Source organism: Halichoeres trimaculatus, unplaced genomic scaffold, assembly GCF_033239565.1.
Source record: "Halichoeres trimaculatus isolate MK-OKI-2021-1 unplaced genomic scaffold, fHalTri1.1 fHalTri1_scaffold_17, whole genome shotgun sequence".
In the NCBI taxonomy this organism is placed as follows: domain Eukaryota; kingdom Metazoa; phylum Chordata; class Actinopteri; order Labriformes; family Labridae; genus Halichoeres; species Halichoeres trimaculatus.
The window spans coordinates 26,212,554-26,233,490 of record NW_027437195.1 but is presented as its reverse complement, the minus strand read 5'-3'; the positions used below and the strand labels follow the sequence as shown (position 1 = coordinate 26,233,490).

At 39.5% G+C, this 20,937-nt stretch overlaps 1 protein-coding gene across 1 annotated transcript; it reads left to right on the top strand.

Moving 5' to 3' along the window:
* Positions 1–1,718: 1,718 nt before the first annotated feature.
* LOC141806861 (transmembrane protein 87A-like) lies at positions 1,719–20,207 on the top strand. The gene is made up of 20 exons (XM_074692549.1): positions 1,719–1,879; positions 2,631–2,688; positions 4,900–4,997; positions 5,229–5,345; positions 5,460–5,507; positions 5,608–5,649; positions 7,616–7,742; positions 7,829–7,890; positions 7,974–8,157; positions 8,322–8,421; positions 8,555–8,648; positions 9,977–10,050; positions 10,153–10,259; positions 13,833–13,891; positions 13,975–14,078; positions 14,165–14,241; positions 16,211–16,275; positions 16,365–16,417; positions 16,733–16,763; positions 16,878–20,207. Exons 1-20 carry the CDS (start codon positions 1,772–1,774, stop codon positions 16,917–16,919), a joined length of 1,650 nt encoding a protein of 549 aa, XP_074548650.1. The 5' UTR covers positions 1,719–1,771; the 3' UTR covers positions 16,920–20,207.
* The last annotated feature ends 730 nt before the right edge of the window (positions 20,208–20,937 follow it).

Genomic DNA, 20,937 nt, shown 5'->3' with positions numbered 1-20,937 from the left:
ATCGTGTGTATTTTTTTCAGGGATTGTAAAATATTTCAGGAGATAAAGTCAAGAAATGATTAGACTCACAAAAGAAAAAATGATTATTATTTTTTTCACCTAACTCCGCTCAGATTCTCCCAGAATCCCTCACAGTCTTTACTGTGCAGACTCTGGCTGCACAACTGCTACCAATGGCGGCGCCTTTGGCTTCAAAACTGTACAATGGTAAATGGAGGCGCCACACTGTCCACTCTATCAAGAGGCATATCCAGCCAGTATTGCTAACTTAGTGATTTTTTTGCTACATTTAGCAACTTTTCAGACCCCTCTAGTGACTCTTTTTCAAAAAAAGCGCCTAGGGATAAATCAAGCGACTTTTTTGAAGTTCGGAGACTCTGATGTGAAATCTCGTACTGATCTGATGGTGCCTTCCATTTGTAGTTCTGAGTGGGAAATTTCAACTGGAAAGCCCCCTGAAGTCGGATTTTCTCACTTGGAAGTTAGTGGATCCACACCACCCCTGAGTTTACAATCAAAGATGGCTGCCCCAGTTGTAAACAGTATTAAGCTCCTGTTATATTCTGTTTATTTCAGAATTTCTGACTAGTGTCCCCAGCCTGGATAAAAGAGGAGAGTCGATGTTTCGAGAAAAAAAACAAAAAACAAGAATCAACAGAAGAAAGTTCATGTTGAATAAACACATTGAAAGTGTTTTTCCATACTTTCTGTCTCTTTCTGTCTTTCTGTCGAACCCTTTCAAGAACTTTACCTTTTGGGTAGCTAAAGTAGAACTGAGCATATTTTTTTATGATTTTGCTGAATCTTGTCAGAAATGAAGTTGAGGGTTGCTACTATTTCTTAGATTAAAAAAACAGTTAAAATATTTTTTAATCTTACAAAAAAAATAAAAAACCCACAAAAAATAATTCATAAATAAATGACACAAAATTTTGAGTTGATATTCACTGATTATTACTCTGACAATAAACCAAAGTACAAGAATAGTCTGAGATTTGCACCACTACAAATTAAACTAACTGTATTAAAGCTGTAATTCTGATGAGTTTATTATAATAATTGTAATTATTATTATTATCATTATTATTATTATTATTTTTATTATTATTATTTGAGAAATATAGGGAGTTAAATGTTCAAATAAAATCAATTTGAGTTACTTGATTGAGCATATTACAAAAGGATTAGGGCCACTGAAAAAAAATCCAAATACCTTTTTTGCTTACTATTTTTTTCTGAGAAGAAAAAAATGGTATTCTGAGATTAAAATCTGAATTTTGAATTTATTCTCAGAACTCTGTTTTTTCTCAGAATTTCAATTTTAATCTTAGATTTCTGAATTGAATCTCAGATTTCAACTGTTTTCTCAGAAAAAAATAGTACTTAAACATTCAGATTTTTTCTGATTGTAATTTCAGTATTTTGGCTTTTTTCACTGAAAAAAAAGTAGTAATAAAATAAAAATAGAAATATGTTTATGGACTTTTTTCAGTGACCCTGATCCTCTTCCGTACAAAATTCTGACTTTTTCCTAAAAAAAAATGTGATAATAAATATTTTGGACGCTTTTTTTGTTTTGTTTCTTTTTTTAGCGTCCCTGATCCTATTCCACAAACAACCTATTTAAAAATGAGGCAAACACATGACAGATATATTTGTGAGTTCTGTCGCCCTCTGGTGGATGGAGCAGGCGTTGTGTCCAGCAGCGCTCTGGACACCGGAACTGGAGGCGGATACGAGGCTGACAAGAACTACTGTAGATGCTCAAACCATGATGCCAGGTAAACAGATGGATAGGTCATGTTTGCTGCTTTTAGCGCTAGTTTTCCGCCTCGGGACTGCGGCAGAGGTCTCCACATGGACGGTCGACATCAACTCGGTGAGTGTCACACACTGAAAACACACATCCAGCCTCATACTGAGCCTGACGCCGTGGTACTGTAAATCATCTGTTAGCAGCTGTTAGCCGGGAAGCTAACTAGCCTGTAGCATCACACTTAATGATACATGTTCTCATAAACACCCAGCGCAGGTCAGGTTTATCCGGTCTGTGTACTAAGATGTGTAATAAGAACTGCGCTGAATTATTGCATTGGCATTTAAAACCGTAATAATCGTTGTTAAAATGTGAATAAACCTGTGAATACAGCTGCACAGATGTATGATACCACTCACTGTAATACAGGACATTTTCACACAAAGGGAATTCACCTCTGCAGACAAAAAACAGTGTTATCTTTATGAATTTGTGTTATTTTCCTGCTTTAATTATAGAGTTTTTCGTGGCTTGTTAAATAGTAAAAATATAAAAGAGCTGTAAGGGTTGTAAAAGGGAAAACTCAGCCTAATGTTTAACAAATAAACCCCTGAAAGTGGTTTATCTTTATGTTTATAAGCAGCTTACATGATTATTGATATAGGATTAATATGTAGCTAATGTTGCTTTTTACTGAATTATTTTATGCACAGAACTTTTACATACACCCAGTGATGCTATCTTTCGGAGAATAACATCCTCCTGAAAATGTGTACAAATAAATTGGTGATAGCTATGTGTCACTTATATTTTACCCCCATGCTCGAGTTGCAAAACATCTCTGACTTGTCATTGTTGTTGTGCTGTTTTTCAGACACAGGATGCGGTGTTTCGAAAGACGCTGTACGCCAACACCACCATCTTCATGAAGTGTAAGCAATCTGAGCCCTTCTTCTAATATTTGCTTTAGGGATGCACTTTATTGGTATGTGCGAACAGATAAAAGCTTAAAAAGTCCATTTTTGGTGGCAGCAGAAATGAAAAGTAATGTAAGTGTGTGAAGCAACAAGGGGAGACATGGCAAAAGATGACAAAGATTAACGATTACAAACAACACAGGCTCTCATAGCCCCTCTGTTCAGAACGCTCTGATTTAGTGGGCGTGGCCTTCATATGTAAACGAGCCACCGCTGATACCGCCCCGCTCTTCCACATCACTGAGAGCGGCGCCACGAGCTCCGAGTGCACAATGTTTAGAAAACAGCGAAGCTCGTTTACCGTAACATTACAGGCTAAAACAACAGGCTAACTGCAGCTACAGTTAGCATCCTGAAGCTAACACAGAGACAGGGGGTACACTGAGGAAAAGCTCTTACATCTGCTCCACAGCACACAGCATTTAAAATACTCACATTTCCAGGGTCTGAGGTTTGTTGGTGGATGGTTGGTAATGCGCCTGGATTCAGGACCAGTCTATTTGCTAGCTCTCTGTTGTACTGTCCAAAGTTGGAAAAGCAGTCGGCTGTGAAGTGACTAGCACACACATGCACAGTTTTACTGAGTGTAGCTGGAACATTTCCACGATAAATGAACTTTATCCACTTAGTCTTGTCTTCTTCAGAGATGGGAAGCTTGTGCATGGAACTATGTGGCCGTTTACAGCCAAAAACAGAGCAGTGATGGCTCTTCAACTTTGGCATTCTCCTTCCGGGGAGGGGATTCGGGCGTATCTGCTCCAGTGGACCAATCAGGTCAGACTTGCTCCTGATTGGTCAAAAAAGGGAATCGCTGACGTCGGCAAAGACTTAATAAAGTGATTTTTGCATAATTTGGGACCTTTAAACCAGAGGGATTTGAACCAGCAGCTCCTCTACAGGCCTGAGGTGTTTTAGCCTCTTGTGGACGTGTTATCAGTTTCAGGATGTTGATAAGGTCTGCCTGCTTATAAAACTAACTGCTATTCAAACTCATTTATCATTTCTGCAGATAGATTCTAAAATGACCTGTATTTGTTTGAGACTATGTTTCATATCTTTGCTCTCATGTATGACTCACTGTTGTCCTCATGCCTTCGTGTTTGACTGCTGCTTTTAAGGATTGTAAAGTTGTTTGACCTGAATCCCAGGAGTGTCACACTCAGGCACATCACGCCTGTGTTTCTGTAAAGGTCAAATAAGGTTTTTAAAAGTGCTTCAGAGAAAAGGACCTGTGTCATTCCCTCCCTCCCTTTTTCTCTGAAAATTAGTCAGCGACATAAGATGATTTCAAACTGTATGATTCACACTCAAGCTGTTTAAAAAAAATAATGATAACAAGAAAAAAGAAGAAGAAGTAATAAAAAGCGTTGACTCGAGCCCCAGCTACGCTGACTCATTCTTTTGGACTTGGTTGGACATGAGGCAAATTTTGGATTACTTCTTCAAATGATTCAGGAAATGTGCAGCAAGGTCACAGATCCACAGACATGAAGATCTGAGGCCTTGTCCGCGCGTAGCTGGGTATTTTCAAACACCCTCATTTGATTTTCAAAATACTTTTGTCCACACGCACCGGGCAGATCAGCTGGTGAGTGCAGTTTGAAGCATGCCAAACCCATTTTTGGCAGTGTTTTTGAGACGTGAAACCCATGCCATCCAATCAGGATGAAACCCCGTTACTCAGCTGTGACACTAGAGAACCAAAAACTCACTTTCCCCTGCGTCTTAACAAAACCAGTTGTCCAAAATCTTCTCTTTGGCCATAGTTTTCAATAACCTAAAACTGGTTTCGTGTGGATGACAGGCGTCGACTTATAAAAACATATCTTTCATACTTGCAAACATACTTTATCTCTCAAGCCCAGCCAAAACCTGTGCTGCCTTGTTGTCGAGCAAGGTGTCTCATCTTTATCATTCCTCAGAAAACATAATGAGTCAGAGCCCTCTTTGAGAAATAAATAAAGGAAGTGTGAGAAAGTTAGAGAAAAGTCTCATGACTGTTTCTTTAACCACCTGGAACCATTTGCACATTAAACCAGAGAGTTATAACATGTTTAAGCAGACTTAAAAAAAAAAAAACTCAGCAAGTATCTCAGAAGAAACTTTGAAAACACAGCTCCAGTAATCTGTTCTTCATCCAAATTGTCGTGTTTTATCTCTCTGCAGTCCAGGGCGACACTGCGTCATGTGACAGAAACGTGGCCTTCAACATCAGCTGGTACCTGCGCTCCTCTGTCTGCTACAACGAGGTCTTCAACACGCCTGTGAGTGTTTACTTTTGGCTGACATAGCTCATCTGTTTGTGTTGACACCGAGAAGGAGAGTGTGATTTTAGTCACATCACGTGGATGCTGAGGAGTTTTTAAACAAATCCTTTATTTACTTTAGATACTTCACCCACCCTGGGGGCAGGGATTGGGTTTCTCCTGCAAAATGAATTTTATGGTGGATCAAAATGTCTGCGTATTAAATCTGTCTCTTTCTACTCTGTGCAGGATAACAAAGCCATGAACATGTTTGGGATGGACCACATGCTGAAAGACGGCTGGACCGGTTTCTACAGTCAGGGATACATGTACTTTGAGAACTGCTCGTCACTTTTCTCACCCAAGGTTTGTTTCTAACACAGTGAGCACAAAGACAAAGGATGATACCACAATAAAAAACGGTTTCTTTCTCTTCCTCTTATTCATCCGACAATCATTTCTTTCTTGGCTCTGTTGTAGGTGTATTATCCTGACTTCAACCCGTACCAGCCCCTCAGCAGCCCAAAGGTGAGTCAACGTGACAAGAGCTTAATCATGATGTTAAAAAAGCTGTTCAATGTGTGTATACCTGGTTGTCTCTCACACTTCCTGTCTGTTGTTTGTTCAGAGTGAACCGTCCAATCAGAGTGCCGTGTGGCCCGACAAGCCGGTAAGACACACCTAGGATCCCAAATCAACACAAGGGCTGTTATCCAAACCGCTTACTACATACTTCATGTGAATGTAATATGAAGGCACTGCGTACTGCTTATTGCTTTTGTATGTAGTATATTGTATGACTGGTCTGTTGGGTCTGTTTTGCAGTATACTACTCTGGTTTTCAGTTTGGGAAAATGCCTTTATTATAAATGTACAACACAACGTTTTGGTAAATATTGGCATTTTAGTCATTTTTTTTAATCATATCATAGTAGAATCATCATATTTGATTTAAATCCTACACCAAAGGTTATATTGTTTACTGGTTAAGGACAAGCTCCATGAGGTTTACCCTCAAGTGGTCTAGGGTTCCTGCTCTATCCACTATCCTCTCTACTATCTAATTAAAGGCACAAAAGCCCAAAAAACAACTTTTAAAAAAAGTGATATCCTTTATTGAAAATAAATCTGGAATTGATTTTTTACTTTTACAGCTGATGGTAAACCACTTCTCTATATTCTACATATGGTTTAAAAAGTGAATCAGTAGTTTACTTGGGCTGTGATGAAGAGGTAAAGAGGCTTCTTTTATAACTGGAAGTAACAAGATTTGTGTATCTTTTGCATCACTTCACGTCTATCTCACAGACCATCTAAAGCAGGGGTGGCCAAACTGCGGCTTATATTGTGGGTCTTTGTCTTTCAGTGTGCGGCTCTTCGATCCATTCATAAGAAATATATATTTATATATTGTTATGAGTAGTGGTGTGCTGATCAATCTAAAATATTGATATATTGATGCCTACGTTGGGATCAGTATTGATCAATACTTGGGTGATGAGATTCATACTTAAGTTTCAGTTTCCCTTCTCTACCTATGCTCCTCTCAATCTCATGTGCTCATAGAAAGATAAATGGAACTTTGTCTCTTCTGCAGTAAAAACAGAAATTTGTCTTTGAAATGGCTCCAAATACAAATTTAAACACACAAACACAACAAATCTCGCTTTGAAAATCGGAAATCTATGGATTTCTTATTTATGCCATTTCGTTTATGTGAGAGGAAGTGCTTTTGTAAGACCACGTGTATGATGTGGCTTTTTGTAGTACCACAGTAATTTTTGAGGTTCTTGGTCTCTGACTGGTTGGCCACCCATTGTCTAAGGTTAGTGTTGTTGTATTGTAGTTGTAATGCCGACTCATTCCAGTAGGTGGCGGTAATTCGCCAAAACCTACCACCTGCATAGACAAACAGCACAAGAGTCATCCATTCTGGGAAACAGTATGCGGGGTAGACTGGTCTGTCGCATACTGAGAAATTTTCCAGGATCAGTTCGACATCCTGGGATTTTTGACATACTGCAGATTTTGCAAGTTTTACCAAAGGATGTATTGCGATATTGTGCACAGTAAAGTAAGAAAAAATAGTGATGATGTTTATGTACATCAGAATTTTTCTCAAAATTAAAAGAACTAAGGAATGTCTATGGCATACTCACTTGCTCAGTGCAACAAAACCCCACATTATCAAGTTTAGAAATCAAATAATAACTTTTTATAATAACAATAATAAGAGGAAGTTAAATATTCTAAATATACTTTGAGATGATATTTAATATACAATCTACTTGCAACATACAGGGTAGTAGCTCTATGGCGCCATCTACTGCAGTCGAAGTGCAGAAGTCGTATTTTACTTCCAACTCAGCTAAAATATGATTTTTTATTTTTATGACAATGTTGATATTAAGAGTTGTATCAAAGGCTAAAGTATCACTATAAATTTCCATATCAGTATTTTTTTCACACCTCTTCCTACTACAGACTGAATTTTGGCCAAAATAGTCGGCACTGCTAGTGTAGTAGGCGGTTTGGGAAACAGCCAAGGCCTCATGAGTCAAAAGAGAAAATGTTTGTTAGCACTTTATTCACGTTAACCTTTTTTAACCGTTTCTCATAAACGTGTTTCTTTACAGGATATCGGCGCCGTGGCCAAAGCCTGGGAGGACAGCCCGTATCTGTTCATCGTGAAGGTTCAGCCGCTGTTCAGAGGAATGGAGGATGTAGACCCAGACGCAGAGCAGCTGGGCTTTGCCTTCTCAAGTAAGAAACATCCCTCTTTGTTTCTCTGGGTTACAGAAATGTGAAAGGAATAAGCAGAAGTCACTTTGTTGTTTCTCTGTCCTCAGTGAAGGTGGAGATGAAGGGACCACATGACTTCTCCTCTCCAGCAGACTGGCCTCTCATGATGGTGTGTATGCTCCAAGTGAAGCTTTGTAGAATCAGATGGATTCATATTTCAGCTCTACACCTTTCTCTCCTCCTTCGTCTCAGTTCTTCATGATCATGTGCATCGTCTACGTGTTTTTCGGGGCCCTCTGGCTCTTCTGGTGCGCCTGCTACTGGAGAGATCTGCTGCGGATCCAGTTCTGGATCGGCGCTGTCATCATCCTGGGCATGCTGGAGAAAGCCGTGTTTTACTCCGAGTATCAGAGCATCCGCTACAAAGGAGACTACGGTTGGTTGATTTATGAGTCTGTCATGAATCACGCAGCTCCTGCCTTTTTGCAGCTTCACCCAAATTCAGCATTTTAAGATTTGATTCCTGACCTTTGCTTTTTTCTGTGTTCCTCTTTACTTCAGTTTGTTTTAATGAAACATTTGTGCTTCTCTGCTCCACAGTTCAAGGTGCTGTCATTTTTGCTGAGCTGCTCTCTGCTCTCAAAAGATCTCTGGCCCGTATCCTGGTCCTCATTGTCAGCCTCGGTTATGGCATAGTCAGGTGAGGTCTCTCTTCATCACTGACTTTCACAACAGAGTAACTTGCTGTTGCTAAATTTTGGCAGACTAAAGAGTGGTTACTCTTGAAAAATGTAAACTTTAATTTTAATCCTCTGACTTCTTTCTCTCGTCAGGCCCAGGTTGGGCACCACGGTGCACCGGTTAGTCGCTGTGGGACTTCTCTACCTGATTTTCTCCTCTGTGGAAGGAGTTTTAAGAGTGACAGGTGTAAGTATCGCCCCATAAATTAGCCTTAGCTTTATACACTCACTGGTCCCTTTATTAGGTACACCTTGCTAGTACTGGGTTGGACCCCTTTTGCCCTTAGAGCTGCCTCAATCCTTGGTGGCATAGATTCAACAAGGTACTGGAAACATTCCTCAGAGAGTTTGGTCCATATTGACATGATAGCATCACACAGTTGCTGCAGATTTGTCGTCTGAACATCCATGATGAGAATCTCCCGTTCCACCACATCCCAAAGGTGCTCTATTGGATTGAGATCTGGGGACTGTGGAGGACATTTGAGTACAGGGAACTCATTGTCATGTTGAAGAAAGCAGTCTGAGATGATTCCAGCTTTATGACATGGAGCGTTATCCTGCTGGAAGTAGCCATCAGAAGATGGGTACACTGTGCTCATAAAGGGATGGACATGGTCAGCAACAATACTCAGGTAGGCTGTGGACTTTAAACCATGCTCAGTTGGTACTAAGGGGCCCAAAGTGAGCCAAGAAAATATCCCCCACACCATTACACCAGCAGCAGCAGCCTGAACCGTTGATACAAGGCAGGATGGATCCATGCTTTCATGTTGTTGAGGCCAAATTCTGACCCTACCATCTGAATGTGGAGCAGAAATCCAGACTCATCAGACCAGGCAACGTTTTTCCAATCTTCTATTGTCCAGTTTTGGTGTTGCTGTGTGAATTGTAGCCTCAGTTTCCTGTTCTTAGCTGACAGGAGGGTCACCCGGTGTGGTCTTCTGCTGCTGTAGCCCATCTGCCTCAAGGTTGGACGTGTTGTGCGTTCAGAGATGCTCTTCTGCAGACCTCGGTTGTAACCAGTGGTTATTTGAGTTACTGTTGCCTTTCTATCAGCTCCAACCAGTCTGTCCATTCTCCTCTGACCTCTGGCATCAACAAGGCATTTTGTCCCACAGAACTGCTGCTCACTGGATATTTTCTCTTTTTGGGACCATTCTCTTTAAACCCTAGAGATGGTTGTGGGTTAAAATCCAAGTAGATCAGCAGTTTCTGAAATACTCAGACCAACAACCATGCCACGTTCAAAGTCCCTTAAATCACCTTTCTTCTCCATAATGATGCTCGGTTTGAACTGATTAGAAATTTGTGTTAACAAGCAGTTGGACTGGTGTGCCTAACAAAGTGGCCGGTGAGTGTATATCTGCCTGTTCATAATCTATGACGAGTTAGATCTGAGAGTGATTTTCAGGTGTAGCACAGAGTTATGCAGTAACATATGGAAGAGGAATCAGGAGACAGAATTGAGCTGTATCTTGTTTCAAAGATCTGACTTTTCTCTTTTTTACCCAGGGTTTCTACGGGACGGTGGCCCTGGTGGCTAATCTCAGCCTCTCCCTCATCGACTCCTGCGTCATGTGGTGGATATCCTTTACCAGCCAGCAAACACACTCCTCACCTATCAGGGTTTGCGTTTTCACACTCAAGCCTCCAATTGAATGTCTTTTTGCCTTAATTTCCGCCCACATCTTCATCAGTCTGTCCCAAACGACTCGTCTCTTGAAGCTGCGCAGGAACGTGGTGAAACTCTCCTTGTACCAGCACTTCACCAACACGCTCATCTTCTCTGTTCTCGGTGAGTCTGCTGCGGCTGCTAAAAGGAGTAAAATCAAGCTTTAAGTAACTTCAAAAGGCTTTAAAAGAATAAAATAACAGTGCTAATGTGGAGGGTGATGTAATACATGGATATACTGTGGGGTGAAGTGGTAAATAAAACCAGGAAAACTTACAAATATGCAAGACGAGAACTCAAAATATGGTATCAGTTTCAACAAAGCAGGAAAAAAAGCTTTGTGTTTTTTATTTTTTGATTGTCACTGAATTAAGTTCATTTTCTCTGAGAACAGATCTGTTTCACCAGATAAATTTGACTATAAAACGTTTCCTCTTCTCTCTGCATCCTGCTGAAAGTTTCCCGTAAACAAAGACAAAGTAGGGTTAGGGTAAAAAAAATCTGTGTTGATGTATTTCCTACATCCACAAACACAAGCTTGAAAGATACCCACATCTTAACCACGGAGGATGATGGTGCTCATGGGTAATGCAGTCTTCATCCCAAAGTGCACTACCAGTTTCAACCAAAGGGGGCACCAGAACTTAACACAACATGAAGACTCCTCATGATTCTTTTAAAACTCTCCTCCGTTTTCGGCCACTTCTACCTCCGGCGGGATAAACTCAAAACCTCATTTTTAACCTCTTATAACTAATGAAAACAAAACTTTTCAGATTAACACTAGAAGTCCCAGGGTTTTCTTACCCCTGCTGCAATGCCTAGAGGACAGCCAAAAGGCTGCTCAGTTAGAATGTACAACTGAACGGCCTTCAATTAGCCACCATTGTTTTGCAAATGCAGCCCTTACCTGACAGATTGGCAGTCCATAGATGTGATACATGATCAGGGGGGAGGGGTGTGCCTGAAAAGAGCCTGGAAGCTTCCAACATCTACTGAAACTTTTTGCATCGGGCTGCCGGAGTGTGAGGCAAGTAGAGCTGTAAGTATCTCTGATATAATTAGAAAAAAATATTTCTTCCATAACCCGTATTAGAGTGCCCTTGTCCAAAACAGCTGTTGACTGTTTAGTTTAAGTTTACTATATTTATTTTGAAGTTGTTTTTTTTTTATAGCTATACTATCTCTATATTCTTCTTCTTGATAGAACTTTGTTTATGTGTGTACACCCTTTTGTGCGACTGTGAACATTGTAAGCTGCTACATAAAAGAAACCTAAACTGAACTGACTGCCTCCGTCACAAGCTCCCGTCAGGTTCACTGTTTTCATGGCTGCTATTTTTTTGACAATATATCTGCTTGTATAACTATTGGTTCACATTTTACAAATGCACACACACACACACACACACACACACACACACACACACACACACACACACACACACACACACACACACACACACACACACACACACACGCACGCACGCACGCACACTGGTGCCACCCAAAGATCTAACTTTAAAGACATGAATATTAAAAGAAAAAGATCCGGTGTTTTTTTCACCATAAGAGAGCGTTGAGTCTCAAGCATGCAAAGTTGACATGGGGTGCTTTGAGTAGCCTGGATAAAGTTTATCTTCATCTACCCATATTTGACATTAACTCCTGAGAAACACAGACAATCCTGGTAAAAACAATAGAATAAGAAAAGAAATAGTTAGAAAGATGGATGGAATATGTAAAAGCAGGCCAACTGGATGTAAGGGGGAAGGGTGGATGTGGCTGTGACCGATGGCTAAACTAGGGACCCATGTGGATAAAAAGCTCACTTACGGCCCATGATAGTTCATTTACTCAACCTGTGCATCAGTAATAAATCTCAGCAAGAAATAAAATTCATAAACTGTGTTGACCTCATACTGAGAAGGGAGGGGAAAATAACTTTCTGTCGTGATCACAAAAGTGGACTAATTATAGCCTGTTGAACATAAAATGAAGTCATTAACATTTTATACTAGTTCTAAACCTCTACCTCTCTCTCATAACATTACAACACATTGGTTTTTTCAGGTGAAGGCACAGCAACATCTTTTCCTTTTTCAGTAGTTCAGGAGAAAGTAATTGCCTCATTTACAAAACAATGGTGATCAGATGGCTGTTCACACCTAAAGTAGAGATGTTGATTCTAGACTAATCCAGCCACTTGGCTGCCCCTTGGGCATGGAAGGTAGAAAAGCCAAATGGCTGGGCTGTGGGACTTCTAGTGTTAAAGAGGACTTGAATACAAGACAGCCAAATAATATCTTCAAATCACCACAACAATTGGCTTTGGGAATTTTTGAGAGGTGTATTAATTTCTAAAAGTTTGACCACAGCCCATCTGGAATGACTGGGGAGATAGATTCTTTGACCTATACTGCAGACAGCCACCAGGGGGAGCAGTTTTTGTGGCGACCACACTCCGAGCCCAACAAGATGACGTCCATTTTTTTTACACTCTATGAAGATAAGCTTGATTCAAACCAGAAAATCAAATTCCGTTTACCAAAGATTTCTTTCACCCATTTTTATTGTGCCGTCCATGTAAAACACTTTATTGTCTACCTTTCTAAAAAGTGCTTTAAAAATAAAGGTTGTAATTAATTTTGAATTTATCAGCAGACATACAGAGGGATTATCAGTCTACATCATCGTAAAGATGAGCACACATCTCGGCCGCAGAAGCAGCATTTAGCTCCATTCATTAAGACAAGTTAGCGTTTTTTAAACACTAAATTCAACCTGTTAGTAGCATCAAAATATACAGTTTTTCTGTGGACAGCTGTCAAAAACAATTCTACACAATAGAAGCAACTTCTGTCAAGTTTCGACCGTTACAGCGCAACCGGTGTTTCGGCGTTAATAGCGACCATGCTGAGTGGTGACTTTCACTGACGGCCGAGAGCCACCAGTTAACAGGGTCACACTTTACACTGAAACACCAGCGACGTCTGCGTGTGTGTAATTAAACGTGTATTCTTTATCCAACCTCAGTTAACCAGGTTTGACTGCAAACAAACAATAATAACTGCTGATACTCAAAATCCAGATTTAACTTTGTTTATTTAATGAAAAAGTTGGTTTGGGGCTGAGGTTCTGACCAAACATGGACTCAATATGGACAGTAAATAATGAGTGAAGCTATAAATTATGATTAACAGAAACAAATTTTATTACCAAAGTAAAATTAGGGAATATTATGAAACGATGTTTACATCCTGGTCTGTCACAGTCTGATAAGTGTCCACGGATAATGCAGTCATGAGCATCGAGTGAGAGTTGTGTTTCCTCTCTCACCTAATATCTGTCCACTTGCTGATCTCTTCTGTCCACTCACCGCTATTTCACAAACCTGGGAGCATTTTACCGTCCGTCAAATTGATGAAATTAAGTTAAAAAATGTGTTTTTTGGTGGTTAACTCCTCCACATCCGTTGACAAACCATTATACTCCGCAGTGCTTCTGTGCACCCAAGTTGTGCGCACATCCGCCGTTGTTGATATACAAATAATCCCTCTATAATATTCAGTAGAGGTTTTTCGTGTTTCAAACACTTTGCTTATCATGTATTTACATTCTCGCCTGCTGGGATTACCTTTTGATAAGCATCTGTTTACAAAAACCGAAGTGACGCTGTTTACTTTGTGTCCTCAGCTTCCATCATCTTCATCATCTGGACCACCAAAGTCTTCAAGCTGGTGGACTGTCAGAGGGTCAGTTTGTCACACATAGATCTGTATGTTGTGTTTCAGCTCTGTTTCTTTATTCACTCTGATCTACTTTTATCCGCCCTCAGGGTTGGAGGGACTTGTGGGTAGATGATGCCTTCTGGCGCCTGCTCTTCTCCACTATCCTGCTGGTGATCATGGTGCTGCTGCGGCCCTCCGCTAACAGCCAGAGGTCAGGGGGTATTTGGAGGCGTGTACCAAGTCTGTCCCTTTGATTTTCCAGAGGCTGTTTTAATATCATGTGTTGTTTCCTCCCAGATTCTCCCATTCTCCTCTGATTGATGAGGACGATGAAGAAGAAGAGGCCAAGGAGCCCATGCTGAACGAGGCATTTGGTAAAACTTTTGCTTGTGCTTTCTGCTGCAAAATCAGTCAAATTAGACACTTTGAGGGAAAATATCATGGATTTTCAATGACTGACAGTCCACCACAATCATCATCATCATCACTTACAAAGCAGAGTAATATCCATCAGAGTTTAATGTCCATAAAATATTGTGGCCTGGCTTTGTCTTCATGGAGAAAAATAGTTGTTGGTGAACATTTATCATCTCTTTTTTTAGTCAGCACTGCTCCTCATTGTACAAATGGGTCAGTTTGCCTCTCTTATTGTTTTTAGGGTATAAAGGCAGGGTTCCCACGTGTCCTGGAAAATCTGGGAAGTTAAAGACCAATTTTTCAGTTATGGAAAATTATCTGGAAAATAAGAAAGGAGGTCTAATGTCCTGGAAATGGTTAAATTATGCAGAAAAATTATGACGGATACGGCACAGCGCTTCTCTACTTCTAGGCAGCACATGAAAAACTTCAGTTTGTCAAGAAAATAGAATAGAATAGAATAGAATAGAAGAGAATAGAATAGAATAGAATAGAATAGAATAGAATAGAATAGAATATACTTTATTTATCCCCAAGTGGAAATTCAGGAGTCACAGCAGCAATCAATAAGATAAAAGTATGAAAATGTATAGAAAGTGCTAAAAGCTCCATAAGAAAATAGATGCTGACAGCTTGTCCATCATTGTCCAGTTCAGCCAGCCTCCACCTCCACAGGGTCCAGGACTGAGCTTCTTCAGCAGTCTGTTCAGTCTCTGTCTCCTGGATCCTGTCTGCTCACAGCAGGTGAAGCTCTTCCAATGTGGCGTTGGTGTCTGATGTTAGCTCCGATAGCCATGTCTGTGATGCTACTCTGCCCTCTGGTGTTCCCTCTGTTGCTGGGTTAGCACAGCTAGCTCGTCCATCTTATTGGAGCTAGATCTTATGTTCCCAATAACGATGGATGGAAGGACAGGTCCATGTTGTCACTTCTTGGCTCACACCTGAGAACCAGCACATTGCCCTCATTTCCTTCTCCTCACCTTGTGGGGAAACATCTGGCCTTGCACCAGTTAGCATTGACATGCTACAGGCTGCTAACAGCTGATTTCACATGTAAACAATGCAGCCATGGTTACATGTAGGATCAAACACAGGAGCAAAAATAGTAAAAATATCTCTGGAGACAAAACCAGTTTGGTGTCCACGACCAACAAATGAGCCATACAAAGGAATGGTCCACTCCAAATGCAGAGATGACAAAAGAGATGAAAAAATTAAAGAAACAGACAAAGAAGAGAGAGCTGCTGTAACAGGCAGCCACTTGGGCGCCTATCAACAAGATTAGATTAGATTAACAGGATTATTTTCATAGATAAACTACAGCTATGGATTGCACATTAAGTTACAGCTGTGGAACAAAGCACTTCCAAAGAATGAGGGCGACAGGGGAATGTATTTGTGTATGGCAGGATAAGTTGTCGATATAGTGGCTGAAAATGTCCTAGAAAATGATTCCAGGGAAAGAGCGGACACCTTGATGGGATATTACTTCAGATCTCTTCTCATGAATATAAGCTCATTTGTACCATGCGGTCAATTAAAACCATTTACGTGAAAGGGAATCCAACTTGATGAGATAAAATCATTGAGTTTTAAGTCCATCCAGGCTGAAAATGCTCAAACTTTTCTGATTAATCTACAAAAAGTTAGATTTCTCCGTCATTTGAGTTTGTGTACTCTGTAGCGCTCCTTTACAGATGATCGTGAAAACAACCTCGTCAACCTACGCATCATGGGTTTTTGTGTCGTTTTAAGACTTTTCATTTCAGAGGGGCAGGTTGACGTCTCTTATCTGCTCATACGGATAAGTTCAGAGCAGATTTATCCAAAAACTTTCATCCCATCATACAATTTAATAAAGGAGTTCTGGCTTAATCTGGTTATTGGATGAGCGACTTCTTTCTGATTCCTGTTTCTTTTTCACAGAGGGCATGAAGATGAGGGGCTCAAAGCCCGACACGAATGGTTCCCAGAAGCTGCTGAGCAAAGAGGTGAGGTTATAACCCTCTTCTTTCTTTACATTTATTTAATTCCTTTCACAAAATGTCTTTATTTTTACTTCAAACTCTGCTTTTGCCAGGATGAAGACCTGAAATGGGTGGAGGAGAACATTCCTACAACTGTTGCTGATGTGTAAGTTAAACATTAAGCCGACACACTAAGCGAGGACGGTGCCTGTAAGCTTAAAAAAATACACTTTAACTGTTTTACATACCTGGAATTTTTGAGAGCAAGGTTTCGGCTTAAAAAGTTAATCCGTCTTAGAAAGTCATATTATCGTGGCTTATGTAAGTGCATTACAGCGCTGGCTGAAAAGATATACTTTCAGCGTACAACTAACTACATCTCTAAAGCAAAAAGAAGCAGGAGAGAATATTTTAAATGTTTGACCCGTGCTTGAACTGCTGCTGCACTCACTGCCTCCTTCTGTGTTTTCTCCCCATACAGAGCGCTCCCTGTGATGCTGGATGAAGAAGAGGTGAGGACTGTTTTGAGCTCCCCCATGCTAGTCCCATGATCCCATTTCCTCTGTTTGTGGTAGGATAGCGCCACAGTCACATGGCTGAACAAAATATGTGTCCTCTTTTTGCAGGAAATCCTTAAAACCAAGATGGAGAGATCCAAAATGGAGTAGGAGTGAATGTGAGGAGGAGATGTGAGAATGACGAGGAGGATATTTTACTGAGGCAGCGATGAATGAGTGACCTGATTACCAAAAAAATGTGGGCAAAGCCAACCGTTCTCTCCAGACTCTTTACATCTTAAGTTTCATTTCACAGGTATTGTGTAACACTGTAATAAGCTCAAAGAAGCATGAATGATGGGCGAATGAAAAGGCAATACTGTGCAACTCAGAGTGTGATGGGTTGGCTGTTGATGTCGAGTTTCTGGGAGAAAGATGAAACTGAGGAGTGGAGCACTTTCATAGATATTCTGTGTTTCAAAGATGTTTCTTTAGCGTCAAAAACTGGGCCAAAACTAAACAGAGAGTGTACATTTTATTTGTCATTTCTATCAGCAAAATAACCATTCAAATCCTCTCCCTGATAGATATTTATGATGAAGAGATTTTGCGACATAACCAGCTTAGAGGGCTTCTGAAATGTAAGATTCTTAAAGCTGTCACATACAGTGGGGAAAATAAGTATTGAGCGCGTCAACTTTTTTCTCATCACATTTATTTCCAAAGATGCAGTTCAAACAAAATTTCTACCAGACATTGGTATTAACTCAAATAATCCACACATGAAAAGAAATCACAATCTTCAGGTCCATAAATAATGATTATGTGGAATTAAGTCGATAACACAGGAAAAAAGTATTGAACAAACCATGGAAAGGCTGTATACTTTGGCAAGGAAATGCACCATACCACCTGAAATCTGTCAGTAATTATTACTTGAACTTCCAATTAGAGCAAACCAACATCAGCTGGGCTAGAGCAAATTGATGGTCCTATAAAAAGGTCGATTTTTTCACCAAGCAGTTAAATACAACACACCTCATGATGGGTAAAGGCAAAGAGCTCTCTGAAGACATTCACAACCTGATTGTTGCTCAGCATCAGAATGGAACTGGTTACAGACTTATATCAAAGCACCTGAATATTCCAGTCAGCACCGTTGGGGCCATTATTCACAAGTGGAAGAAGCACCACCTTACCATCAACAGGCCACACACAGGAGCTCCTTGAAGATTTCTGACCAGGGAGTCAGAAAGATAGTCAGAAGAGTACTCAACGAGCCAAGGACCACCCTGAAAGTGCTCCAGAAAGACTTGGAGGCAGCAGGTACAATTGTTACAGAGAAAACAAGAGGCAATGCACTCCACCGCCATGGCCTCTGTGGACGCTCAGCCCGCAAGACTCCATTCCTCCAGAAAAGGCATGTTGAAGCTGGTTTAAAGTTTGCTAAACAGCATCTTGACAAGCCTGTAGAATACTGGGAGAATGTTGTCTGGTCAGATGAGACCAAAATTGAACTTTTGGGCTGTCATACTACAGACCATGTTTGGAGGAGAAATGGCTCTGCACATCAGCCAAAAAACACTACACCAACAGTGAAGTTTGGAGGTGAAGCATCATGGCATGGGGTTGTTTCTCATCTCATGGTGTTGGCAAACTTCATATAATTGACAGAGCAATGAATGGAGCCATGTATGGGGAAATTCTTGATATGAATCTGCTGCCATCCACCAGGATTATGAAGATGAAACGTGGCTGGACCTTCCAGCAGGACAACGATCCAAATCACAGGGCAAAGTTGACTCTCAAATGGTTTCAAAAAAAGAAAATCAATCTGTTAGAATGGCCTTGTCAATCACCTGACTTTAATCCAATTGAACATTTGTGGAAAGAACTAAAGAAAAGGGTTCACCAGAGGGCACCATAGAATATTCAAGATTTAAAGACAATCTGTGCAGAGGAATGGGCCAAAATCACACCTGAGCAGTGTGGTCCATTAGTTCAAACATACAAGAAGCGTCTGGAAGCTGTCATTGCAAACAAAGGCTTCTCCACTAAGTATTAGATGAGTCTCAGTTAGCGTGCTCAATACTTTTTTTCCTGTGTTATCGTACTTAATTCCACATAATCATTATTTAGGGACCTAAACGTTGTAATTTCTTTCCATGTGTGGATTATTTGAGTTAATACCAATGTCTGGTAGAAATTTTGTTTGCATTGCAGCTTTGGAAATAAATGTGATGAGAAAAAAGTTGAAGCGTTCAATACTTATTTTACCCACTGTATGAGCTCAATAGTGTGTTGTGTCATAAACTACTTAAAAAGGAGAGAAATAACTTTTATTTATCCTTTACAATCTCTGACAGGTCAAATAACAGATTCATTTAATGTTTCAGTGAGCAAACAACTGAATGGTGTAACAACTTAAAGCCAGATAACTTGAAATCTTTGTTTTGATGTGTTTTTTCCTGTTGGGTAAGGATTTCTCATCTCATTCTTGTAGCTGAACCAATAAACTATTTATGTAGGTCTTCTCGTGGACACCCAAGAAAAAACTTGTCATTAGGAATATAAAAACAAATAGAGTAATGATAAGTTATGTAAAAACAGCTGCACCAGTGAATTTTAACTTGAAAGATAACAGTTTTCAGGGTTAAACATGCTTCATCTCTTCTGTTTTGTTTAGTGTTGACTAAAGACCACTGGTTTTAATATCCTTAATATAAGCTAAATAATTCAGAGCCAGGTCTTTCCCTTAACACTGCATCTTGAGGAGAACCCATTTAGTGGACGCACGGGTTACATCAGGTCAGAAATTAGCAGTTCAGGTGTTTGGTTTTCTCTGATTACTGCTGAAGACAAACTTTCCAGACCTGGCAGAAGTAGTCGTGAGTCTGAAAATGTTTATGTTCATCACTTTTTCACACAACTGCAGAGTGAGTATGACCCACTTCATGTTGCACCAAAGTGGAAATTTTGATTTAGTCACTGGACCACAGAAACCATTGATGAACCTCACAGATGTGGATTGAGCCTGGATTATATTCATGTCATTTGTTGTACTGTTTGTTATGCTATCACACGTGCCCTCCACAAACTGGGCCACAGCTATGTTGAAGTGTCACTCTAAACCAGTAACACGGAGTAGTTTTAATAATATTTAATAAGAAATAAAGTCACAGAATAGATTCCTTTGAGCCTCTCTAACTCACATTTAAAACTAAATTTGCCTTCACTGGCAGCATTATATCTCCGTCCTCGTGCAATCTACTACAGAATGTGTGGATATTCTAAATTCCTTAATTTATAGTTTTTATATATATATTTGTCCACGTCTTATTGAGGGTATTTAATTTTAGAGAGAATCTAATGCCCAGATTTCTGGATGTGTCTGCTTTGTAATGTGAAGCTGATGATGTTGTATGGCTTTTTGCGTATGTCCTGCAAATAAAATTTATATTAAAACATGATTACATGGTCTGTTTTTCTTTATGGTTGTAGAACTTTACTTAATAAGTTGGTGATAACTTTCATGCATTTTGTCTTATCTAGATAAGGATTTTTTTTCTTTAATTTTACTTTAGTTTTCTAAGATATACAACATGCTAAAATTTTATATTTATTAAAAAATAGGTTTTAATGTGAATTACATTTCAATACAATTAACCTCTGATAAGTTATGGCAGTACATTACAGGATCATTTGTTTTTTATGAACAGCATGAAGGGTTTACAATGCAAGTTTAATATTAAAACAGTTTTTGTGTTTCAGTTACTTAGGAAAAAAAAAAGAAAACAGGAGAATAAAGTTATTAATAGTGTGTATTTTTAAAACCGGACTGCTTTCTTTAAATAAAAGCCAAACCAAATAGGTTTTCATCTAATAAACATTATCTATCTTTGTATATTTAAAAGAAGTAATAGTACAATAACCCCCCCTCCCCCAAATAAAAATAAATAGATAAATAAAATAAGATAAAAATAAATAAATAAATGAATGAATGAAATTATATATATATATATATATATATATATATATATATATATATATATATATATATATATATATATATATGTTGAAATAAATAAATAAACAAGTATTTAAATTAAAAAATAAATAAATAAATAAATTTGAAATGAATAAAATAAAATGAATAAATAAATACAGAAATAAGAATTGAAAATAATAA